This window comes from Mauremys mutica, chromosome 2 (assembly GCF_020497125.1).
Source record: "Mauremys mutica isolate MM-2020 ecotype Southern chromosome 2, ASM2049712v1, whole genome shotgun sequence".
NCBI lineage: Eukaryota > Metazoa > Chordata > Testudines > Geoemydidae > Mauremys > Mauremys mutica.
Window position 1 is genome coordinate 272956024 of NC_059073.1, and position 25907 is coordinate 272981930.

At 41.2% G+C, this 25907-nt stretch overlaps 2 protein-coding genes across 6 annotated transcripts in view; one reads left to right on the forward strand and one right to left on the reverse strand.

Annotated features, from left to right (window-relative positions):
* Nucleotides 1-853: 853 nt before the first annotated feature.
* IDI1 (isopentenyl-diphosphate delta isomerase 1) lies at nt 854-15021 on the forward strand. Of its 2 annotated transcripts, none has more exons than XM_045004822.1 (5): nt 854-977; nt 5969-6132; nt 7186-7278; nt 11283-11413; nt 12619-15021. In XM_045004822.1, exons 2-5 carry the CDS (start codon nt 5991-5993, stop codon nt 12934-12936), a joined length of 684 nt encoding a protein of 227 aa, XP_044860757.1. In that variant the 5' UTR covers nt 854-977; nt 5969-5990; the 3' UTR covers nt 12937-15021. The 2 variants fall into 2 exon arrangements, with proteins under 2 accessions (XP_044860757.1, XP_044860756.1); XM_045004821.1 differs by having other exon boundaries at nt 930-1087.
* Nucleotides 15022-16655: 1634 nt separating this feature from the next.
* GTPBP4 (GTP binding protein 4) overlaps nt 16656-25907 on the reverse strand; it is a 50090-nt gene continuing 40838 nt past the window's right edge. For all 4 annotated transcript variants that reach the window (XM_045004819.1, XM_045004820.1, XM_045004817.1 and 1 more), the window contains exons 10-17: nt 24242-24352; nt 22750-22827; nt 22573-22624; nt 21844-21944; nt 21149-21346; nt 19745-19810; nt 18150-18293; nt 16656-17368 (exon numbers count right to left, since the gene is read on the reverse strand). In XM_045004819.1, the coding sequence (XP_044860754.1) occupies nt 17216-17368; nt 18150-18293; nt 19745-19810; nt 21149-21346; nt 21844-21944; nt 22573-22624; nt 22750-22827; nt 24242-24352 (903 nt within the window). In that variant the 3' untranslated portion in view covers nt 16656-17215. The remainder of the gene's footprint in view (nt 17369-18149; nt 18294-19744; nt 19811-21148; nt 21347-21843; nt 21945-22572; nt 22625-22749; nt 22828-24241; nt 24353-25907) is intronic.

The window sequence follows — 25907 nt, forward strand, 5'->3', positions numbered from 1 at the left end:
TATTTCAAGCTGTCTGTACAAGCCTTTGTTTCTCCCTGTTTTTCCCCCTTCCTCCCTCCCCCTTACAACAGTTACACTAAACACTATATTGTAGCTTGTTAGAACTGTTCTCATTCGCATGTTTATCTATGGCCTTCACAGCACAGACGCATGAAGACTTCCCTCCCCCTTCTCCCCCGTCTCACCGCCGCTTTTTGCTGTTTCAAGCTGTACTGCAGCTGCAAGCTAAGAAAGCTGACAATTACAAATTTTTGCTTGCTGTTTGTTAGCATTTTAGGCTGGTTAAAGTTCACAGCATGGAAGAACTTTGGTTCACCTAGGCCTAGAGTCACAACTTTGGTTCACCTAGGCCTAGGGACACCAACACCTTCATGGTGTTTCACATCTGACACTCGATGAAAAATAGGAGCCTTGTCTTGTAACAGGCTTATTCAAAGTGATACAAGCTATGAAAGTGAGCTCTTGGAAGAGTGTTGCTGTTTTCATAATGTAATAAAAATATTGTCATGATAAATAATAATTAATAATAGTGTGTAATAAGCATGTCATAAAAACAAATTTTATATTTCCAAGGTCACTGCTTTTATAATTTATGCTCAGGTAAAGGAGAAAATCACCAGGAAATAGTCATTTTCAGGAGAGGGTTCATGAGACTTGACATTTTAGTGAAAGGGGGGGTCACAGGCTGTTAAAGTTTGGGAACCACTGATCTAGCTCATCTTCACCGCAAAGGGTTAATGATTATCCCCATAGATTCCGCAGACTTCTCCACCGTCAGCCTAATCCTCGCTTCCCCATTGGTCAGTCGCGGCCTGACTCTCCCTCGCTATTGGCTGTTAGGTACTGACTAACTCTCCCTCGAGTTAGTCAGTACCTGGCTGTGATTGGCTAGGCTGCACGGAGCACAGTCCAGCCCGGAAGCCGAGGCGCGGTGGCGCGATCGGGCGATGCGGTGACGTGCTGGTTTCGGGGCTCAGGTATTGGCGGGAGCGGGGTGACGGGCGATGTGGCGTGCGCTGTGCGCGAGTTGCGGGGCCGCGCTTGGCAGGTTGGGCCTGCGCGCTCCCAGCCCGCTACTGCCCGTCAGGTAAGTGCAGCGGCAGCGGCCGCACCGTCTCTGGCGGGGGCGCTGGGGCGCCGGGGGGGGAGTAATGGGGAACGGAGCGACGCGGGGGGGGGCGCTAACGGGAGCAGAGCATGGGATGGACCGGGGGTGGTGATGTAGGGTATGCGGGAGCGCCAGGGGATAGGAGGCTGTGAGGGGATGTTGCGGGGACAGGAGTGGGGGTGTCGGGATAGGAGGGTGGGGATTTGGGGGGACAGGAGTGGGGGTGTCGGGATAGGAGGATGGGGATGTTGGAGGGACAGGACTGGGGGTGTCGGGATAGGAGGATGTGGGTGGGGATTTGGGGGGACAGGAGTGGGGGTGTCGGGATAGGAGGATGTGGGTGGGGATTTGGGGGGACAGGAGTGGGGGTGTCGGGATAGGAGGATGTGGGTGGGGATTTGGGGGGACAGGACAGGGGGTGTCGGGATAGGAGGATGGGGATGTTGGAGGGACAGGAGTGGGGGTGTCGGGATAGGAGGATGGGGATGTTGGGGGACAGGAAGATGTGGGGTGGGGATGTCAGGGAGACAGGAGTAGGGGTGTCCGGGGATAGGAAGATAGGGGTGGGAATTTGGGAGGACTGGAGTGGGGGTATCAGGGAATAGAAGGATGGGGGTGGAGTTTTGGGGGGACAGGACTGGGGGTGTCGGGATAGGAGGATGTGGGTGGGGATTTGGGGGGACAGGACTGGGAGTGTCGGGATAGGAGGATGGGGATGTTGGAGGGACAGGAGTGGGGGTGTCAGGATAGGAGGATGGGGATGTTGGAGGGACAGGACTGGGGGTGTCGGGATAGGAGGATGTGGGTGGGGATTTGGGGGGACAAGTGGGGGTGTCAGGATAGGAGGGTGGGGGTGGGGATTTGGGGGGACAGGAGTGGGGGTGTCAGGATAGGGGGATGGGGATGTTGGAGGGACAGGAAGCTGTGGGGTGGGGATGTCAGGGAGACAGGAGTAGGGGTGTCAGGGGGATGGGAGTGGGGGTGTCAGGGGATAGGAGGATAGGGTTGGATTTGGGGAGAATGGAGTGGGGGTGTTAGGATAGGAGGATGGGGTGGGGATGTTGGGGGGACAGGAATGGAGAGTGTCAGGAGTTAGGAGGATGGGAGTGTCGGGAGAGGATTGGGGGGTGTCAAAGGATTAGGAGACCTTGGTGTATCTGATGTTCGATAGGGTCTTTTACTGGGCTCTCTGATATGGGGTGTCCGGGAAGGGAGGATGGGTGGTATTGGGGACTGGGGTGTGTTGGGAGTGTCAGGGGAATAGGGGGTGTCATAGGATTTGGGGATATAGGTGGGGTTGAGGGGATTTTGCATGGAAGGGCTTTTTACATCCCTGGCTCTTTCTAGTGTGGGTGAATCTCCTCCTCAGCTGTAACTCATCCACTTCATCTGGTCCCAGCCTAAGGGCCCAGGAGTATCTTTCTGTGCTGGATGTTTTCATGCCATTGCATAGGTTGGTGTTTGAGGCTGGCACTGCTGCAGTGGAACTAACCTTCTCATAGAGAATTCGGATCATCTCTCTGAAGAGTTGTTGCCACCATCATCTTAACTCATACCTCAGTCGGAGACCTGCTTCTCAGTGTTGCTTGCAATACTGAAGAGTCCCTGTAACTGAGAGAAATTAAAGGAAAATATTTCCTTGATGTGTTTGATGGTACCCGTTGTCTAGTCGTCATCACTGTTTCCACTAGGTAGTGTGGGTTTGTCACAAAGCAAAAATTAAACAATTTTTAAAAATAGCAAAAGGTGACGGCAAAACCCTCAGTCAGTTGTAGGAGCCATAGGGGCAGACAAATCACCTATAACTAACTTTAATTCCTTTTAAAAGAAGTATAAACTTTTTTGTATTGAGAATAAAGTCTCTGTATAAACTTGTCACATCTTGGGCAGATCTTGCAGCACTTTGGGCACAGGAAAAAAACAGGATGAACAGGAAAAAAGGTATTTGTTTAATTAGAAAATTGTTTAGAATACACTGCCCCATGTTACAGTTTCTGGGAATACTACACCTCAGACTCCTGCTCTCTCTCATTATTGCTACACTGTGATAAAAGACGTCTCACAGCAGTCTCGGAGCCTTGACTCCAGCCCAAGCCTAGCCCCACAGCTCAAGTCCCATTAGCCCAACTCAGCTGACCTTGGCTCGGAGACCCAGTGCTGTGAGTTATTTTTATCGCAGTGTAGATGTACACTCTGAGCACGCGCCCTCTTGGTTTCAGGCCTTAGTTGTCCCGTGTCTCTCAGGGTGGAATCATGCAATTCTCCCACTCTGACAGGATCCTAGATTGCATTTTTCTGTGTATCAACTGTGATTATCTCAGCAGATCTGATTTATGTCCAGACTTTGCAATTCTGTTCCCTCTGTGGGGCAATGACAGTGGTAAATCAGTGACCAAACAACCTCCTTAAAGCAAGCATGTCAGAAAAAACAATCTTAAAAAATAATAAAACAGATTGTACATGTGTAGCTTATCAGATTTTTAACCATATTTCACATGTAGATCTGACTTCCTATAGGGTCTTCCATAGAGCCTCTCTCCCTCTCAACTTGTCTTCCTAGTGGAGCTTACTGACCACATCCTAAGCAGCCTGGCAACTCCACCCTCCTTTGCAGGAATCATGTAACTTTTTAGCTGCTTATAGTCCTTTGATCTGGTAACCTCTAGCTTTGGCAAAACAATCAGGGTGGATAAAAATCAATGATTTAAAAAAAAAATTAAAAAATCAGATTTTTTTAATTTAAATCAGATTTTTTGGTAATGCTTTTTGAGGAAAAAAATCTATCTAAAGATAGTTTTAATTAAGATACATTATAGCTCAAAGATATCTCATCATGGAATAGGGATTATAAATTCTAATTCTATAGTATGAGACAATATGTTCATGGAACGTTTAAGAAAAGTTTTGTAATTGAGTTCCAATAGTTCATGGATTAGGAACCCAATCTTATGGGATTCCAGGGGCTTCTGTAGAGATTATTTAGGTTAATCTTTCGATCTACCCAATGGGACTCAGTATTCAGTCTAGAAGAAACATCTCTATCCCAATATAACGTGGTCCTCGGGAGACAGAAAATCTCACCGCGTTATAGATGAGAAAGCGTTATATCAAACTTGCTTTGCCCTCCCCCATTCCTTGTTCCCTGACCACGCCCTCCAGAGACCCCCATCCCTAATAACCCCCAGGACCCCACCCAACCCCCTGACTGCTCCGACCCCTATCTACCCTCCCCGCCCCCCTGACAGGCACTCACCGGCAGCGACAGGAAGCGGAGCAGCCCGACCACAGCCCGCTCTACTCCACCACCTCCCAGCCTCGGCACTCCACTTCCCGCCGTCGGTGAGTGCGGAGAGGTTGGGGAAAGGATGCCTCCCCGCACTCACCTGTGGCGGGAAGCGGAGCGACGCGGCCCCAGCCCGCTCCACTTCCCTTGCCCTGGCCCTAGCCGTGTTGCTGGGGGGCGGCTGGGGAAAGGTCCTGCACTCACCTGCCCAGCGGGAAGTGAAGCGCCATGGCTGGGAGCTGGCAGAGTGGAGCTGACTGGGGCTGGGCTGCTCCGCTTCCCGCCGCCGGTGAGTGTGGAGAGGTTGGGGAAAGGACGCTCTCCGCGCTCCCCTGCGGTGGGAAGCAGAGCGACACAACCCCGGCCTGCTCCACTCTGCCACCTCCCTGCTGCGGTGCTCCGCTTCCCGCCACATGTGAGTGTGGGGAGGTTGGGGAAAGGACGCCCCTCCCCATACTCACCTGCAGCAGGAAGCGGAGCCCTGCAGCTGGGAGCTGGCAGAGTGGAGCGGGCTGGGGCCAGGCTGCTCTGCTTCTGCCGCTGCTGGTGAGTGCGGGGGGGGGGGGGGGGATCGCTTCCCCCAAGCGACACGGCTAGGCCTGAGGCGAGGGAAGCAGAGCGGGCCCTCCCTGCTAATCCCCCGGGCCACTCTGGGACTGTGGGGCCCCCAAAAGTGCCCTCTTACAGCTCTTGCCCCCCAGACCGTGGTGGGAGGGGGGAGCCCCTGACTGCCCCCGAGACCCTCTGCCCCTTATCAGACTCCTTGGCCCCAGCCTGGCCCAGCACCCTTAACACGCTGCTCAGAGCAGCATGTCAGAGCTTTACCGCCTTGTATGCGAACCCGCCTTACACTGGGTCGCGTTATGTCGGGGTAGAGGTGTACCATCAGTGATGCTTAGTTTTGCAGTTCTCAAACTGTGGATTTGTGTCTCCACAGATAACTTGCTTGTTAACAGCAAAAATGTTTTTAAATAAATAATATATAGAGGTGAGAAATTTAAATCAAATCCACCCTGAAAATAATCTTTGCAACTTGTTGGAGACTGGGGCCTTGAAGCTAACAGATTGCCTCGCTGTCTTTCAAGTATGTCCTTGGGTGTTTTTATCTGGGAAGCAACTGTGTCCCCTTCACATATATGTACGTCTGGTCCAGACCATATGATTAGTTCACTCAATCTGGTTTGGGCAAGCTGATCTGTAGCATGTAATGCAGGACTTCCTATATCAGATCAGATATCCAGCCTCCTTCTCGGGCTAATACCTGCTCTTTCCGAGGAAATTGACAAAACTCCATAAAGCATCTAGCTAATATTGCAATACAGTACATACTGTGGGGTAGCCAATACCTTCATCTCTGTGCCAATCCATTTACATTTAGCAGAATAAGGTTTGCTTATCCTTCTCTAAACAAAATAATGATAAATATAACTTCTTGTAAAACTATCCACAGTATTAGAGTCTACCACCTATGGCAGCAAATTCTGAAGGCTGAACATGTGATGTGTGAAGTATCCTTTCTAACCTGTTCTAAATTTGCTGGCTCTGTCTCATCAAGTGACTGTCTCTTTTGTTTTCAGTGGGAAGAGAAGTACCACAGCTATGCCTGAAGTAAACACAGATAATCTTGATGAGCAGCAGGTGCAGCTTTTGGCAGAGATGTGTATCCTTATTGATGAAAATGACAAGAAGATTGGTGCAGATACCAAGAAAAACTGTCATCTGAATGAAAATATTGATAAAGGTACAGTTTAAATTGATAGGAAATCATGTTAACAATAATTGTGTGCAATATATATGTAAAAACCACAAACCTGGCCTTGAAGGGTTTACAATCTAATTTTAAAGCAAGATGCTACGGTGGGAATAACAAACAATTGGAGGCAATAAAGAAGGGAGAATAAAGACAATAGTACTAGGAACATGTGGCCATGAACATTAGCCAAGGTGCTGTATTAGATGTTTTTGACTCACTTCGATTTTAACTTATAAAATGTAAGCAAATAGATATATTATAACAAAAGTCTTAGAAGACAGTAATTAACATGTATTTTAGTAGAGTGGTTTTTTTGTTTTTTTTTCAAATGGCAAAATATAGCCACTTCATAGAGGGGTGTTAAAAGGGAATTTGTCTCATCTTACATGCTGGTTTGTGTCTACTGGAAACATGAGTCTGTATACTTCTTGAATGCTTATCCTTATATTTTTTGGTGGCCCAATAAATGGTATTTCATGTAAGGGTTTGCAGATTGCTCTTGTGTACTCACAGTACAAAGTAAGGAGCTTGTCCTGCAGAAGGACAGAGAGCTAACATTTGTGGGGAAGTTCTGTTTTTAAATTCTACTTCTTACTCCATGCCCATTATTGTGAGAGCTGGATGCTTTCCAAAGTTAAGTTTGGGATTTTAACAGCCTGTCCTACATTCTCTCTCTCTCTCATATAAAATCTCAGGTAATGACTAAGCCCTGGTAGTGACTTGCCCAAACATGCCATAGATAAACTTGCTTCAGAGACATTGAGCTTAATTGCAATAATATATTGGAAGCAGATACTTAGAGACGTGTGCATGTTTGGGAATAGGAAAAGCTAACATTTAACATAAGTCAAAAAACAAAATCAAGTGTTTCTTTTTTTCCACTTCTTACTTAAGAAAAGTTTCTAGCACATATGATTGAGGGAAAAAAACCTTTAAAAGATTAACCTATTCCAGTTCTGTGATCTTTACTATTCTACTTGCAGTTCTTTTTTAATCTTTTATTTCAGAGACTTACACTCATGGTTCTTATGTCTGTTTTAGGATTATTGCACCGAGCTTTCAGTGTTTTTTTATTCAATACAGAAGATAAGTTGCTATTGCAGCAGAGATCAGATGCTAAAATTACTTTTCCAGGTTAGTATGTAAACATTTCATGCTAAGGTAAAAAGCTGTGTTTGTGTCCTTCTCTCATTTCCCACCATTACTTCCTCTACAGACTTTAAGATCAGTTTCCTTGGGGAGAGGAGAGAGAGTTAATTTGATTTGGGCTTTTCCAGGAGATGAAATCAATGTATAGGCACAACAGTTTCTTGCATTAGAGAATAATTATACCATGGATTAGAGGCTTGTAGGGAGAGATTGTCCTAGGACATGTTACAGACATGTTTATGCAGGTGCAGAGAGTGTAATTAACTTTTCTCAGTAGAGAAGAGCTAGAAAACAAAGTGGGAAAGCCATGCAACTACCTGTACAAATGGAATTTGAGCCTTTAGATTCCACTTGGAAAGAAGTGCAACTGAAGTCTCTCAGGAAAAAAATATTTAGCTGTTGGAAGGTGATCCTGAGTTGAATCTAAAAACTGACTCCTTTTACCTGACCCTGCTGTTTTAGTAGTTCTTTTTCCACCCCCCACCCCACCCCACAAAGTAGCAAAAATACTGCTTTTGATGAGAAGGTACAGTGCCCCTATCACACTGTCTAGAGTGTCTCACAACTGAGTGTGCCTATCTCAGGGCAGATTGTCAAAAATAGAACGGACATCCCAGACTGTTGGTATGTACTATAATTAGATTTCACCAAGCCAGTAACAAAAGTGAACTCCTGGATCACTATATCGGTGTTACCATGGAGTCACAGTCCCCTTAGACTGTTCAGTCTATCTTGCCGTCCAGGCGAGCTGGACTTAGTGATAAATGGTCACTTACACCAAAATATTCTAGTTGCTCCCAGTTCCAAGAAGCCAGTCACTTACCCCAGATCAATTGGTACTCTAGATCTCATGTCAAAGACAATACCTGAAGGCAATTCTGTAACAAATTAACTAAAGGTTTATTACCTGGGAAAAAGAAGTAAGCGTTATTGACAGGTTAAAGCAAGCAAACATACCATATATACTCGATCTTAAGCCAGTTCGTTTATAAGCTGACCTCCCCAAAATGGATAAGTAAAAATGGAAAATGTTTATAACCCGTTCATAAGCCTACCCTATAATTCAGGGGTCAGCAGACTTTGGCTCCTGGGCCAACAGGATAAGCCGCTGGAGGGCAGAGATGGTTTGTTTACCTTGAACGTCCACAGGCACAGAAGTAAACCTAAGTAAACAAAGGGTCCCAGTGCGGCAGCTGCTTACCATGACGGGCCAGGACAGCAACTGGTGGGGAAATTTTTTTTGGGCCGGGGGGAGAAGCTGGGAGTCAGGGGAGTAATCCCTGTGACCACCCCCCCACATGACCCCACCCCTAGCCTGGGACCCCCACACTCTTCCCATCCCTTCCCACCTTATCTGGGGAGGATGTCTCTGGCCTGGCTGGAGCTGTTCCGGCAGGCTCGGCTGCACTGGGCCAGCCAGGCGGCATAACCGCAGCATGTTCCAGTTGGCTGGGCTGGGTGGCGTGGCCGCAGCGTGCTCCAGTGGCATGGCCACAGCCTGCTCTGGGGGGCAGGGCTGAGGCCGAGTGCCAGGGCTGCAGCCTGCCAGCCCCAGAGCTACAGCTGCTTCGGAGGCTGTGGGGAGAGCAGCGTGGCCAGAAGCGGAGAGACTCTGGCCGCACCTCTTCCCTTCTGGCTCTGCTGCCTCTCTTTGCTCCCTCTGTTGGGGGGAGGGGCTGTGTCCCACCTCTCCCTCTCTATACCCGTTCATAAGCCAATCCCCTTCTCTAGTGCTTCCCTTTTTTACTAAAAAAATTTGGTTTATGAACGAGTATATACGGTATATATGCAAATGAGTTGCAATCTAAATCCTAAGAGTGACAGAGCTGTAGTGATCTATCAATTCAAAGTATCTTTCAGGGTGGATCCAGGGGTAACCCCTGCAAGTCTCTGGCTTCAGTTTGGTATCTCTGGCCCTGTGAGAGTTCAAACAGCAAAAAGGGAGAAAATTTTCCTATATCTTTGTTTTATTTATTTCATTCAGCTTCCAGGTCCATCGGATGAGTTTCCTTGCACATAGAATTTCCAAGGTGTTATAGGGCCCTTCACCAATCCTTTGTACTGTAATGTTCCTTGATGTACCATCTGATTTTGATAGTTCTTCTGGGTCGGCAGGAAGAGACACTCTTCCCATCTGAGTTCAAATGTAGAGCAAATATTTTCAAAGTTATCAAGCAAAACTTATATATTTCCTTATAGCATGAAATACAGACATTACAAATAAAATTAATGCATGCAGCAACTAACAAACATACTATAGAGTCTAAGCCAGGGATAGTCAGTAGGCGGCCTGTGGGCCAAATCCAGACCACCAGATGCTTTTGAATGGACCACAAAATCTTTTTATTTACTTAAAACTATTGTGTTGGTGGTGGTGTGAAAAGTGTTTCTTTGTAGTCTGGACCTTGACCAAGAAATTTGGACTTGTCAAAAAATAGACTAACCTTGGTGTAAGCACTAAATACATTCTTATAAGACTAATACTGATTTTGAGCAACACTTAACACATAAGTGAAATGGTCCGGTCTCTATAGCTGTGAGTTTGTCAGTCCTTAGCTAATGCCTGTAGCTTTGGCAAGAGCTAGCACCTGGCTTGCCAGCGTCACAGCCCCCTTGCAACCTCCTTCTTTTTATCCTTTCATGCTTTGGTCTGTTTTCTCAGAGTCTGGTTCTTTATTAATGTCAAAACAATAGGCAAGACAACTTACAGAGAAACCTAAATATGCCTGTTTCCATTTAGAACTCTGAAACCCAGCTTAGACTTGAAAATGTCTAAATCTTGTCTGCTCTAGAAAAATCTCATTGTATTATGAGACTACTACTTCAGTCAAAGCACTCAGGCATGTGATTTAAATCCCATTCAGGTCAGTAGGATTTAAGCATGTGTTTAAGTGCTTTGCACCTGGGTTTTAATGATTATTTAGACTGGTTTGGTCAACTCAAAGCATTTACCAACTCAAAGCATTAATCGGTAATTAATGTGAAAACATTCAGTGCAGTGGGTGGGTGCTCTTTTCTACCAATCTAAGGGCTTGTCAATGCAACTGCTTAGTTTGCTGCAAGCTAGGGTGTGACTCTACTCCTGCCATGGATTAAGTATCTATATGGACCCTGGTGCACCTTGATCTAACTCACTTTGAACTAGAGTAGATTAAAATGCACTGGGGAAATTTCAGTGTGCGGCACATAGATACTTAGAGTGCAGCAGGCTAGCATGGGGTATATTTACCCCCCAGCAAGCTAAGGACTTGTCTTCATTACCAGGGTAAGTCGACCTAAGTTACACTACTCCAGCTACATGAATAACTTACTTTGGTGTTTTCGCTGCCTTGACAGGAGACTCTCTCCAGTTGACTTACCTTATTCTTCTCGGGGAGCTGAAGTACCAGAGTTGACCAGAGAGCGTGCTGCTGTTGATTTAGCGGGTCTAGTGAAGACCCTCTAAATTGATACCAGCTGCATCAATTGCAGCAACGTTGATCAGCCAGTAGTGAAGACAAGCTCTAATTTTGTATAGGAAAGCCCTAAATAAGCAAGTAGCATTTGCAGTTCTTACTCATTTGTCCTGCCTCTTCAGAGCTGATTTGCACCATCTGCTGGAGAGTATCCTTTGGATTCTATTGTTTATCAAACTTTCAAACACTCCAGGTAAAGTCTGCAGGATTTTGCCTGCTGATCTTGCAACACTGGATGAGATCCTCTGGTGGGACAACATTTGTTATCCAAGGTGATACTGCAGCACAAATAAGGCACTAACATGCAAAGTCAGGTTAATTCTAACTTCTGTTAGAAATATTTGATTAGGGGGAATCTCTCTTTTTTGTCAAATAAAAACAAAGGGAGGAGGAATAGATGCTCGAGGTTTAAGGTAGAGGGTACTGCAGACCTTTTTTTCAAAACATGCTGACTGGTGATGCATTAGTTCTATACTGGATTTCTGCAACATATATTACTGTTCTGAACATTGACTGTACACAAACTTCTTACAGATTGTTTTACCAACACTTGTTGCAGCCATCCACTGAGCACCCCACTAGAACTGGAAGAAAATAATGCCCATGGTGTTCGGCGAGCAGCACAGAGGCGATTAAGAGCAGAGTTAGGCATTCCCCTGGAACAGGTAATAGAGGGTGTTGCTACAGATTATAACAGGGTTCGGCAACCTTTCAGCAGTGGTGTGCTAAGGTTTCATTTATTCACTCTAATTTAAGGCTTCGTGTTCCAGTAATACATTTTAACATTTTTAGAAGGTCTCTGTCTATAACATATAACTAAACGATTGTTGTATGTAAAATAAATAAGGTATTTAAAATGTTTAAGAAGCTTCATTGAAAATTAAATTAAAATGCAGAGCTCCCTGGACCAGTGGCCAGGACCCGGGCAGTGTGAGTGCCACTGAAAATTAGCTCGCGTGCCGCCTTTGGCACATGTGCCATAGGTTGCCTACCCCTGGATTATAATTTACCTGAAGAAAAATTGTTGAACAGTAAATAGACTTTTGAATTTGGCACAAAATAACTACCAACTAGGACTTGTATGCAAAAGCTTACACTGAAGAGGAATTAGACTTTTTAACCTTGTAGGTCCAGTTGGTTAGGGATATATGTAAATATTGGTGAGTCAATTGGCACAAGTGTGTTCCAGATTCTAAAAATCTTGTCTAACTGCCTACTAAAGGATCCCTCATGAGTACTTGAGTTGTACATGAGTACAACCTAAATATAAGGCAAAATGTAAATAACATGGTGCAAAGTAGGACTTCATCATTTCAGTTTAAATCCTCTGTTTACTAACATGGGAAAGGACATTTAATCACCAACCTAAGTCACCCCACAGTATTTCAGTGATTTTAAAAATACAAATTGGCAATGAGGGGTAGGGCTTCTGTACCTACTCAATTATGAAAGTTAAAAGGAGTAACAAGTAGGATACCTGCCCCTGAGTCCCCTGGCAGTGCTGGATTTTTTTAATTACTTAACTATTTAAAAATATTTATTCTGTTTCCATGTAGAAAAACCCACACAAAATGAGAGCGCATACTGCTGTATAGGGAAACAGTGAAGCCAACTCGAGTGCTGTCACGTGCACCAAGTTGGACAAAAAAATTAAGCATTTTCTCTCTATTTGTGTATTAGAAATAAGCTTCAAACTTTTTTCCAGACCAAAAATGTATGTTGGAGTGTTTTTAAACTGACAGTGTCCCTTCAGAAAGGTGATTCATAACTGTTCTGTTTTTTCCACTTCCAAAATATATTCATTAAAATATCTCGGCTGTATCTCCCCATCTCTTACTGCTGATTAGTTAATTAAGGATTTTGGTTATAGGTAACTCCAGAAGAAATCTGCTATCTAACGCGAATTCACTACAAGGCCCGCTCTGATGGGATCTGGGGAGAACATGAAATTGATTACATCTTGTTTGTGCAGAAGAATGTAACACTGAATCCTGATACAAATGAGATCAAAAGTTACTGTTACGTGACACAGGAAGAACTAAAACAACTCTTGGAAAAAGCATCAAAAAATGAAATCAAGATTACTCCATGGTTCAAATTAATTGCAGAGACTTTTCTTTTTAAATGGTGGGATAACCTGCATAATTTAAATAGATTTGTGGATCATGAAAAAATACACAGAATGTAAAAAGCTCCAAGTAAATGTAGTGGTGAAGGATAACAGTAGGATGCTGCCTTAATAGCAGTAAGGTAACTTTTAATCCTTAAGGTTTTGAATACTGACAGAAATGGTACATCAGCAGTACCTGTTGTAGGAATTTTTGTACCTATGCATAGTGATGGTGTGGCAGTTGGGTTGGGGGTTTTTTTTTAGTTAGTTTACAGCTGATGAATGGTGCTGGCTTGACAGCATGGGAAACTTAAGTCATCTTTTCAGAGCAGGCAAGCTGTGGTGTTACCCAAGTGCTGAAAAAAGTTTTAAATGTAAAGCCAGCCTTGATGACTATAAGTAAATAACAGTAGGTACAGTATGAACTTGTTTGGGGCTTAATGAATACTAAGATAGAAAGCCCCTGTAGAAAAATTATAAACCTTTATTTTGAGGGGCACTGAAATACATTTAATGAGGCTTATTTGTAGACATGAGTTTTGTAGAAGGAGACAGACACAAATAGGCAACAGCAAAGTAAGCTTCCCTGCATTGCCTTCCAGTGCAGTGCCTATAACATGACTGGGAGTGATTCTCTCCAATGAATGGAGGATAATCCAGTCTCTAACTCTGTTTAGTTGTCTCCATTGTGACTGTAAATAAGTGCCACTTCTGATGTAAACACCCACCCACTGGCAATTAATCTGAGACTTCTCCTTCCACACTCAGTTAATGGAGGCTTTTGGTAGTTAGGTTAATTAGAGGAATTTTGTCAACTTGTATTTATACTAGTTCCAGGACACAGTATAACTAGCATCTCTTCATCTTTCATCGAGGGGGGGGAGGGGAAAAACGGATTTACTAAGTAAATGTTATCAAATGCACAAAGTAAACAAATCACAAACTTCACAGCTGTACCAGTCTCAGTAATATTTAGAAGTTGTAATGAAAATTTTGAAGTACGTGTTCCTTTGAAAACGTAAGTTACATAAACTCATAGCTAAGTTATATGAAAATCACCTGCAGTGACTGGTTCCTGTGCTCTTTTGTAAAAGGTTGAAGTAGAATACTCACATCACTGAAGACTTCCACTAAGTTTAATAACTTAATATTTTATTATAAAGCAGAAAATGGAATTTCAACTTAGATGTTTTCGTACAAGGCAACTACAACTAAAATGGAAATCTGTTTGTTTTTTCCTAAAAAAAAAAAAGTGACTGACAAGGCTGTTAACTACAGTCCTTAAAAGGACATTTAGGAGCACAGAAAGTGCAACATAACCATTGTTAGAATGCAAATATAAGAACCTTAGTAATTCACTAAGTTCTTTGAACTTAAATGCACTTAAAATTACTGGTGGTCATGTGATAGGAGTCTGATACAGTGGGGAAAAAAGTAAAAATAGGTTGAGGGTTCTCCCTTAAAATCAGAAAGTAAGGAAAGCTGTATTACCTTTAACTAAACCTTTCAAGAAAAAGGTAATACCTTGTGACCACGTGACATCTTTTCCCTTATCATTAATGGAGCACCCTGGAAGTGTTGTAGAGGATTAAGTAGCTTCATTTCTAAAATTCTTTTGATGACAAAAATAATTGACGTGAACCTTTGAGAGTGGTTGTGTTTTGGGTCGAGCCACAATTGACACTGTTCTTCACATCTAATTTTAGACAACTGTTTTCCTGGTTCTTTAGTTTCCTCCTCTTCCCCCCTTCAGTTTACATTGTGGACACCAAAATGGAACTGCCACCCCCCAACACTGAGCCTACTGTGGTTACGCAACTCTCACACTTTGTACAAGTGGATCATGGTGGACTATCAAAACACTTAAGATCTGAATTATTGAGAGGTTCTAAGGACAGCTGTTTTGGCTGATACTGTACACTAAAATAGAGCCATGTTGCTATAAAGATGTGTATATTAAAAGCGTTTGAACCAAAATATTGTTTATTCAGGTACTAGTTTTTTCAAACCAAAACTAGATGACGATAAGCGTTTTTGCTCAGTGTGATCTGAATTAAGACAATAAGTGTAAGAGCTCTAAAGGCATTGAAAACTGAATGCTAAATTCTGTCTTCTGTGAAATCCATTCTGCTTCAATAAAGTCAAAATAGGAGCATAAGAAAATAACTTGTGAAATTTTATCACTGTTTCTTTTCTCTATCTGACCCTGATGGTCACATTGGGTAAAACTCTTGGCAACCACTCTAGGATAAAGCTGACAGTTTATGCAATTGTCAGTTGCATTACCCAGTCTGAAGTTTTGCCAGAGCATTGGCAAGACGACAAATTCCCAAGAAGACCATTAATCTTAACATTGGTCAGGGCTTTTGTTACAAAAACAGCTTAAACACTTTTTATAAACAAAAGTGAACTCACTTTACAATTACCTGCACTTCTAGGAAGAGCACTTAAGTGCTGTATTAGCAGAGCTGCAAAAAATCTATTGCTTTTCATAAATGAAAGAAATACGTTTATGTATAATGCACAACTTATCTCACCAACATTAAAAAACAGACGAAATTCAACAGTACAATCACAACTAGTGCTTCACTACTGTATTGTCAGTGAAAGCTAATCATGTTCTTGCACATTAAAACAGGAACTGAAGTATCCGTGTAAAGGACATCTGCTGAAATTGCATTTGTGTACATCTAGAGACATTTCAATAAATACCTCATTAAACTAAAGAAATATTTCACTAAAACTGTCCCATTAGCTGCTTTTGAAGATTTTACACAGTCTGATTATCAGAATGAAATCAGAAGACCATTCTACTCCATAACAGAGGGACGTTGCAATAAACTGACTATAAAAACAGTTCAATAATGGAAAGTGCATGCTGCTTATCTGATTCATTAAATAGATTAAAAAAATACACCCCACTCACGCAACAGAGTTCCCATCCCAATTCAAATGAAGGGATGAAAGGCACTGTCAACGACTTAAAGACAAGATTATCTCTTTGGCATAAAAAAATGGCAGATTCAGCAATTGGGAAAGTACACCTTGCCTGCAACAAATACTGAAAGCCAAAGAGCAAAGTTTCAACATGTTGAAACAAAAGCACTATAGCTAAACTTGCCCTGACTTTGGCCGGAGTGCAAAAGGCAAAGTTCTAGTCTCCCCTTTCTAAACATTATACTCCTGCCAGTTTTAATCAAATTCTTATGCCAAAATATTTCCTTATATTAGTGCTGGAGGTTTTAACATCTGCTTTTTTCTTACTTTATACTATACATAATGAGGCTAGTGTGGTGGGGGGGGGGGGGGGATGTGGCAGGGAAGAGGGGCTTGGTTGTCAGAGATGGCCAGTATCACTCAGCCCTTCTGACCATCACCAGTTTTCCCAGTGCCAGGAGAAAATATACTTGCTAGTTTATTTTAGGATTGTAGAGAATTAGCACTGAACTCCTCTATAGTTTGGAAAGTCTCAGCATAAGCTCTCCAACATGAAGTCTTTAATAGTTTGTTTTACGTCTATTACTGCAAAAAGTATCTCATGTTAAAAAAAAAAAACACTTCTACGTTACAGTGTAAATTAAATTAAGTGCCCTAACACAATGGATGAAACAAGCTCCTTCTGGGCTGAGAACAAAGATAACAGATCCCATTGATTTACTAAAGAACATGTATTCCTGCCTATTTTTCATTTATAACAAGTCCTATGCAAATTAGGTATAGAAACAAGCAAATGTTTCAGTCACAACCATTAAAAAAACCTAAGTGCTTGACAGCATTGGATATTTTTTTTTTATTTAAGATAGTATTCAAATCTCCAGCTTTGCATGTGCTGAACAAGTATGTAATCTTATATAACAAGCTATTTGTAATACTGTGCATAAGGCATAATGCTAACTATTACTGTTATTTTGTTATTGTTAATCATGTATTTTTTAAAACCACTGTGAGGTAAAATATCCTTAAGACGATTTTAACTGGCCAAGCTAATGTGAAGTTTCTCATTACAGTAATTTTCTTATGACAACATGCCAAGTCCATTTGGGTTTAATACCCTCAACTTCTGTAGTTATTCAGATGGTTCATCTGGATCGATGCCAATCTGACATCCATTCAAAACTCTGGTTCTAGTGGTGAGATAGTCATATCCGTTTCCGATGGCCTTACTAACCCACTTTGGACTATGGAACCAAAACGTCAAACTCTCCTTCTGTACATTTAGATCTAAATAGTTACCAAGGAAAGATTTCTGCATTTCTTTAATAATTATTTTTGCTTCCAGATTATATGATCTAGTTTTTATTGGGTGTTGGGGGGAAAAAAGCAGGACAGCAAAGTAGTTTTAATTCAGAAAAATGTTTTATCTTCTCTGTGTTGTACCAGATTTCCTTTTGCCAGACAGTAAATGTTTGGGTTTAAGGTCAAACACATGCCTATCTGCCTCTCCTTTCTTGCCCAAGCGATTCATTTTCTTTTGAGAATTCTTCATGATAGTCTTAACCTTCTTCACCATCTATTTGAAACAGAAACAAACATTTAAGAGAAATTCTCTTTCTTTCTTCTCCTCAGCAAGAAACTTGAAACAAAATTCTCGTTAAAAGTCTAGCAAACCTAAATTGCAGAATGTCAGGAAGAAGATATCAAAACAAAAGGTCAAGCACAAACCATCATCTCTGCAGTTAGAGCGGATTTTCAAGGCCAGGTGTAAGAAAAAGTGACAAAGGGGAAATGAATCTCCTTTCCAAACAAAGTCAGAAATTACAAAGTCAGTCAGAAATTCCTTCTGTGATAAAAACTCAGGCTAGCATCCTATTTCCAAATATATTAAGAGCGACCTAATGATATATCTTTGGGAATCTAAACATTTAGACACAAGATTTAAGTGTCAGATTATGAGATGTGTGAAGTTAATAATGAATTCAATTTCAATTTAGATTGCCTTTCCTTCTCAGGTGTCTAAAAATAAATTTATTAAAATCTGAGTGTTACCAAGTGTTTTGTGAAAAGCATTTTTAAACCATTTTGTATCACTACATTTTATCTTTACATGTTGTCATTTTTCAGTGTGCATAAGGAATCAGAGCAATAACTGACTTTAAATCATGGAGAAGACATATCCCCTCCACAAAATATATACTGAAAAGAGACCAGAGCAAAGTTTCATTGAAGATCATTTGAAACTTTGTACAAATAGTAAATCCTCATCTATATTCTATTAAAAGTATCTGTAAATGTGACCACATATTGTAGCAGTTACCATAAAGTTTAGATAACGTTAATGAACTAAAACAAACCTTTGCATCTCGCAGACCGGAAGTGTCACGTGGTGTGCGAGAGGAACTGCGACTGCGTGCTGCAGACTTAGGGGGTTCAGATTCTTCACGTTTACGTTTCCTAGTTACACTCCTGGATCTTCTTGCTTGGACCACATAATGTGCCTGAAATACACAAAGTAAGCATTAGAGCTGCTATTGTCTATTTCAAATAGAATAATTTAAAAATCATTGTAAAAAGACCTCCTGTGGCTTCCTTTGATACAGCACTCTTGGCTCTTCCTCGTTAAGCTAAAGACCATTGGATAAAGTCCTTAAGTCAACTGTTGATCAAAATTCTCTGCTGTATTTCCAACAATTCTTATGCAAAAGATCACTAACATGCACTTAGTATCACTCATTCAACATTCTCATACTGATTCCCCTAAAATACCACGGTGTCTAGCTTTCTGCACCAGAATTTTGAGGTAGATGACTTTAAAATATATCATTCAGAAAAGTGAACAGATAATAAAGATTGCAGCAGCTCAGCACAAACAAACAAAAATAAACTTTGCACAGTGGGGAAACCCAGACTAAGGTAACTACCAGTAGCTTTATATGATAAAGCACGAAAAGGCTTCAAAGTCACGACAACCAGCATCACTCCACACAAGTCTCAGGCTCCTTCCCCTATACAGTCTGGCTGAGACAGCAGGCCTTTGGGAAGTATGGCTCCTAAATAAACTTGGATTCCAAGCTCTGCAGACCATAAGTATTTGCTTCAAATGTATAATGGCACCTCTTATTATTCCTAACATCCCAACCCCTCATTATCTGAAGGCTCTGGGTCTCACATGAGATCTCTGTATATAGTTGTGCTACATTAGGAGTATAAAAAGGGGTGCTGGGATCTTGTACTACAATTAAGTGGACCCCAAAATCCAGGGATAGACAATTTACTCCATGACTGCATTACCTGCTAAGTACTAGTCAGGCACTTAACGTCACACCTGAAGAACAGCTCTGCGTATGCTTGAAAGCTTATCTTTCCCCAGCACACATTGATCCAATGAAAGATATTACCTCACCTACCTTGTCTCACTTAAAAACCAGTAATTTATGGTGCTGCTGTGTGATGAGCCTGTTTAATTTGTCCCTGTCTTTAAGCCACATTTTTAATGGGCATTTATCCTAATCAATATTATGTCCTCAAAAATTAAACATACTAAAAACTGTTGCTCCTTAATTCTGTATCCCCAAAGTTGACTCTTGTACATTAAGCTTATTCCGGAGAGCTGGAATCCCACCCAAATCCACATGAAATGTTCTAGTATAAGACAGCGGTGCCAATACAAGTATATCATGCTGAAAAACGATGGCAAAGAAATCTTTTTTAGGTAACTAGCATGGCATAACTGCATAGCTCAGTCAAGCCAGATAAAGGAACAACAGGAGATCTGCATGTCCATACATGAATTAATGGTCCCTTCACTCAGTTTATCAACTGTAGATGTAACTGACATTTTAGGGGGATTTTCAAAGGCATCCAAAAGGAGTTCAGCACACAACTCCAATGGGATTTCCAAACCCTCACTCTTCAGACATTTGTAATACTTAATTAGCAAAAGTCTTACTTCATCTTTACCAGCCATGTCAAGACCAAGACTGCTCATCTCCTTCTCTAATATCTTCCGTTGGACCTTTATAAAAAAAAATAATAATAATTAAGAGAATGGTTTTTTTTTAAGAAGGTGTTTCCGTATGTTTTCTTGATCAAACAAAATGTCTATATATTATACATACAACAAATTGAAGAGCCATGTGATTTATCATGAGCCATGAATTTATCATGCACTTTTGATCACTTTACTGGCTCTCTGCCCACTAATGCATCTTCATGGGATTATTTTAATATTCCAAACTCTACAGTAACTTCAAATAGCTGCCAGGCTTTGCTGTTTGTTTTTTAAATCAACTTATTACATAAATATTTCCTTCTCTTCCCAAAGTGTGCAAAATTCCCCTCTTTTACCAACATTACATACCCACTATTGGCAACATTCTAACGTAGGACAGTAAGAGTTTTCTAAAAACGTCACAGCTTTACAACAGGACTTCTTGCTACCCTGTTGGGTTAGACACAGCTGCTTTATATAATTAGAAAGAGAGTTCCCTGAACTTTCTAAAGGGAACTAGCAATCACTTCAAGCCCAGGAATTATCTAAAATAATAGACTTTAAGTTAGTGACATTTTTATGTATACATTGCTATTCTATATAATTGCAAGAGGTGTTCACAGCTCTCTCCAAGCCACATACAGTTAGACTCATGACAACTAAAGAACACTGGGTTTGCAGGTGAAGAGGGAAAACCAAACCCACTTCTAAAATTTTAAATAAATTCCTATGAGTTTTTCTATAATATATATATCATAAGGTGACATAATGTGATGGTACTACTGGCATTTGTTTGGCATGACCTACGTAACTCACTAAGTAGGGTTTTCAACACAACAGGCCCAGAGGTAATATATAGAGGAGAGAAGGTAGGGAGTGAGCAGCAGGAAAGAAGCGAGAGGGGGCAGAACAACAGGGAAGAAGCCATGGGGGAGATCAGTTCCACCTGTTATAACACAGCCAAACTTAGGTTTATGCTGCCATAATTCTGTTTTAGCTTTTCAATGTTTTTATGACATCACCAGATCCCCTTAATGGAATTACAGCTCAATTATACAGTTTGCCAATTTCTATTTAATAAGCTAAAAGGTCCAAAATGCCAGATCCATGTTTTATGGAGGCTCCCACCCTTTCCCTCATATTTCCACATCTCTTTACCTATCACCACAGTAGCTATTCCTAGAGCTCCAGTGGCATTCTCTGAACCTGTTTTTGGCAAGGAAAGGCAGGGTAGGGTACAGAAGAAAGTGCTACATTGATTGGTAGAATCTTGTAACTGAAATCACACCTAATAATGAATCATTTTCCATTTGCATATTATCCATGAAGAAGACTATATTACTGACGGTATTTTATACTTACCCTTCTAGCTGTCCTAGGCATTTTTGGACCTTGAGTATCTTTTTCCTTGGATTCCAGAATTTTTAGTTTCTTTTTTTCTCGAATCTGTTGTGCCAGTTGTCTGATTTCCATCATTTCCTCATCTTCACTTTCTGGTTCACTGTCATATTCCCCAGCAGCTTGCCTCAGCTCTTCCTCCTTCTCTAACTCTTCCAGTTTCTTAAAATGTAAAGAGATCAAATGAAAAACAAGTTGTTAGTGTCACAGTTCAAGGCAACTGCACCTGTATTTCCCTGCAATGACCCATTGCTGGAGGCCTGTGTCTCACTCCCGTCTGATCAGAATATTTCCAGGCTGCATAGTCCGACAATATCATGTTATCTCAGCAGAGACAGGCTGTCCAAATGGACCTGCTTGTTTTCTCTTCAGAGATGGCTAAAAGTGGGACTGCCACAGTTAGTTACAGTTACCACACAGCTCTTTTAATCCAAGTCTATTTTATTCTTAAAGTAACAAGCACTACAGAGAAAACATTAAAAATAAAAGAATTTACATTCCTGCTAATAAGCTAATCAGAGATCACCGCAACCTAATGTTGGTTCCAGCAGAAGCAGCCCTCCAGATCCCACCCAAAGGGTTTCCTTGTGGTTTCAAGTTCATCAGCATTCACCACCAGAATATCCTCAAAAGTGTAAAACAAATAGCATAAAGCTCACCCTCATGATATCTGGATCAATATAATCAGCTATATTATGTCCTTCCCAGATCTCAGGTATCTTATCATATTTTTCAGATGAACTCATTAGATCCCAGTATTCTAAAAAAAGAAATTAAGCAAAAATTAACCAATACTTTAACTCATTGAAACTTTTTATAAAAAAATCCGTGATGGGAGAAAACATTTGTATTTTATATTAGGATTCAAATCTCTCTCTAAAATGTAAGCATTTGATAACATACAGAATCTGTGCCACACAGAACTTTACACTGGAAGTCTTCTCAAACAGTGATGATGCATGTGACACACAAATAATGAGCAAAAGTAATATCAGTGAAAAAGAATACACCAAATTATTCTCTCCACAAATCAATTATTTCCCTTAAGACAAGGATCATGTAAGAATATGTATCAGATATGTCCAAGCAGGACAAAAGAAACAGAGCTGAGTCATCAAGCCATTCATTCTGTTTCAGTAGTTCTACAAACTGGAAGACACTCCAAATTACATCACAACACAAGTGAGAGCAGAACGCCAATTTTTACAAATTTGGAATTAGAGAAAAAGTCTGTTAGTGTTCACTAAAATATCAGCAAGGACACTTAAGATGGAAATAGTTAGGATAAGATTTTCCTCCTTGAAACTTTCTGCTACAAACACAGAAAGACAACGTCAGCCCAATTTCACTTCTTAAAATAATTATACTGAGACTTGAATAACACTTACTCTGAAGATCCAAAACATAATCATCTCCCATTTCCACTTCAAGATCTCTCTCCTGAAAAGACATACGTAGCATAAATATTGTACTTTTCAATGATCACTCTTTTGTTTTGATTTTTTTAAATTTCGCTACTGATTCCTCAATTCAAGGGTGTCAAATCTGTTCGGTAAACCACTTACCCTCTTCTTTTTAGGTACATCTACTTCCATGCGTTTCTTACGTGTTATTGCTCCCTCAGGAATGAAAGGTGGCCTTTCCTGAAATTAATGCAATATAGTGATCACAAAAGCATGCAATTCTTTTCTTTTTTAATGTAATGTGGAAATCCCAAATTTTCTGTAATGCAAATAAAACATTGTCACTATCCATTTCTCTGTAAGAAAAATTTTCAATAATCTTAACTGATTGTGACAGTCTGTATCCCTATGTTCACGCATTTTACAAAAACAATAATGGATTTTGTCCAAAATATGCCTTGTGAGATATCATCTGAAAACTCAGTGTGCCAATCATTTTGTCCTGGTAAAATGTATGTGGCAATATTGTATGTAAAGTTATAAGATTCTATTGTATAACACTGAGACATATTCCAAGTTTAGAAAAGCAGGCACAAACTGCTTCCTCAAAGTCAAAAGGCAAACTGATGCCTCAGCCAGGTTTCAACAAAATTAAATGGACTATCCCTGGTGAAGCCACCACTCTTTGGCAAGAAAAAGGAGGTGAGCAAGAAATTTACATCTTGGCAAAAAACAAAACAAACAAACAAACAGCTGGAAGTTCCTGTCCCACAGACTTTGTCTCTTGAATCCCAGCTGGAGAGGATTCTCAAAGAGGATGAAAAGATAGAAAAAAGGAGAACAGATACCCCAAATTATCTCTACTCACAGCATCAATACCACCTGAAGGACAAGGAAATTAACACTGAACTGGGGGAGGGGTCCTGCCTGAAAGGATTCCAGACAGTAAGACTTAGAAAGCACGTGGTAAAGCAAAGGTTTCTCTTGAATTCATTTATCTTAAGTTAGGAGTTAATTATGTTCTACCTTTTATTTCTTTGCAACCAACACTGACTTTTATGCCTCATTACTTGTAATCACTTAAAATCTACCTTTCTGTAGTTAATAAACTTTTTTTTATTGTTTTATCTGAACCAGTCTGTGTCTGGATTGAAGTGTTTGGGAAACTTCATTTGGGATAACAAGATTTGTGCATGTTATTTTCTATTAACAAAAATGACGGACTTTACATGAATTTGTATTGTCCAGGAGGGTGCTGGGCAGTACACTATGCACATTTCTGGGAGGGGCAGTCTGGCACTGGGAGTTTGCTGGTGTTGCCCTGCAGTGTAAATCATCAGTGGCTCGCTATAGCACTCATACAATATAGCTGGGAGTGATTTACATGCTGGAGGCTATGTGGGGGAAGACCAGGAGTGGTTGCTCTTACAGCAAAGCAGCATAAAAGACACCCCAGTTTGGAGAACTGAGGGGACACAGCTATTCATCTGTCCAGACTGTACCCTGGGTAATGTCACACTAATTCACTATGCCAATACATTAACTGAAATCCTGAAATTCACAGGATTCCAACAAAATGAATCCCCACATTAAGTCAGCAAAAAAAGGATTTTCAAAGACTACTGAAAAATATATCAAAATTGTAATAACCTACCTTATTATCTCTTTTGCTTGGTACAGCTAAATGTAGTCGGTTCAGCACTTCATTCACCTTATTTCCTTTCATTTTGGTATCAACACGATGGGACAACAGTCTGTCACAGGCCTAAAAATGTACAAAGTGTCATTAAGTATTGTCAGGGACGGAGAGAAGGCTGTCTGATTTAATGCACTAGCTTTTCACTTACGGAGACCCGTTCAAATCCTATTTTAAGTCACTGTTTCCCCTCCCCCAAAATACTTGATATTTTTTTATTTTACAACTCAATACAAGAGCAGTTATGTAACAATATTCATATTTAAACCATGACTAAATGGGAACGGAATCTCCTACAGTGAGAATCTACAAGCAATACAGAAAGAAAAATCAGCAACAAAGGCTTATAGAAGAAAAAAATCTCAGTCAATTTTTTTTTTTTTTTTTAAATTAAAGAAATCTGGAAAATCATGCCAAGGAAGTGTGATCAATTATAGTTAAGGATCTGGTTGTCATATTTGTTCAATCTTGGATATGGAGTTTGAAAATAGTTTCCAATGTAAGGCATGAGTAATGTCTGGAAAATGGTTCCCAAAAAACAAACTGTCTTCAGATTTATTTCTAGAAATACACAGGACCTTTTCAAAACTGAGCTTTTGCTGTTCTGTAATATCTAGTGGGAGTGTTTTATTTTTAGCTGAGAACAATTCTCTGCTTGCCCAGACCAAAAGCAGGGCCAAATTAATGACTATCTTTTTTTATCCCTGCTAACAAAAAGTCTGATGGGACAAGAGTTCAAAGTAGATGGAATTTCCTCATGTGTTATTTCTGCGTAGCAAGAGAGACACTGGTCTAAGAAATGACCAAATAGCCTCTGAACAAGTAGTCAATTTACGATTAATATCTGAAAGACAGTGGAGAAGTTCCCAGTACATAGAAATTCCACCAGGATTAAAGACACTGCATAGAATTTATATAAATCTAACCAATGATTCACAGGGGTTCTCAAACTTCATTGCACCGCAACCCCCTACTGACAACAAAATTACTACATGACCCCAGAAGCGGAGGGAAGGAGCCCGAGCCCCACCGCCCCGGGTGGGGGTGGAGCTCAGGCTTCAGCCCTAGGCCCCAGCAAGTCTAATGTTGGCCCTGGTGACCCCATTAAAATGGGGTCACGGCCCACTTTGGGGTCCCGACCCACAGTCTGAGAACTGCTGGATTAGAGTTAATTTTCAAACAGTAACTCTTCAGTCCAAATTAAGATCCAGGGTTTTCATAGTAATGTGTATAGTTTTTTCTGCCATTTTAGATTTTGTGACCTACAATCTATTTTACTTCTACTGCTTTGTTATATGCTGGGACAAGAGAGGGTGGCTATCATCCCCCTGGGATCCTCAAAAAATGCACTAATTTTCATAAAGCCATTTCAGTAAGCAAAACTGTACAATAAATATGTCAGAAGTAAGAATCATACTTGCTTGTCTCATCCTAATCTCCACTTATTCACATCATAGAAAGCAAAAACAATTTTGCTCATCTGGCAGTATCTGTCCCAGGTGAGACCCAAAACGTGAACATGAGAGTGTCATAGTTCCTCAGACACACAGGAAAACTTGCTTTATCTGTCTCAAGCCAGAGCACCAGTCCACTACTTTAATAAAGACTAGATTCACAAGCAGTA

Bases quoted from the DNA above. Each gene is read 5' to 3' on its own strand.
- IDI1 (XM_045004821.1), top strand. From the start codon at position 1,005: ATGTGGCGTGCGCTGTGCGCGAGTTGCGGGGCCGCGCTTGGCAGGTTG. The intron at 6,133-7,185 runs GTACAGTTTAAA...TGTCTGTTTTAG, and splicing joins GAATGAAAATATTGATAAAG to GATTATTGCACCGAGCTTTC. The intron at 7,279-11,282 runs GTTAGTATGTAA...AACTTCTTACAG, and splicing joins TGCTAAAATTACTTTTCCAG to ATTGTTTTACCAACACTTGT.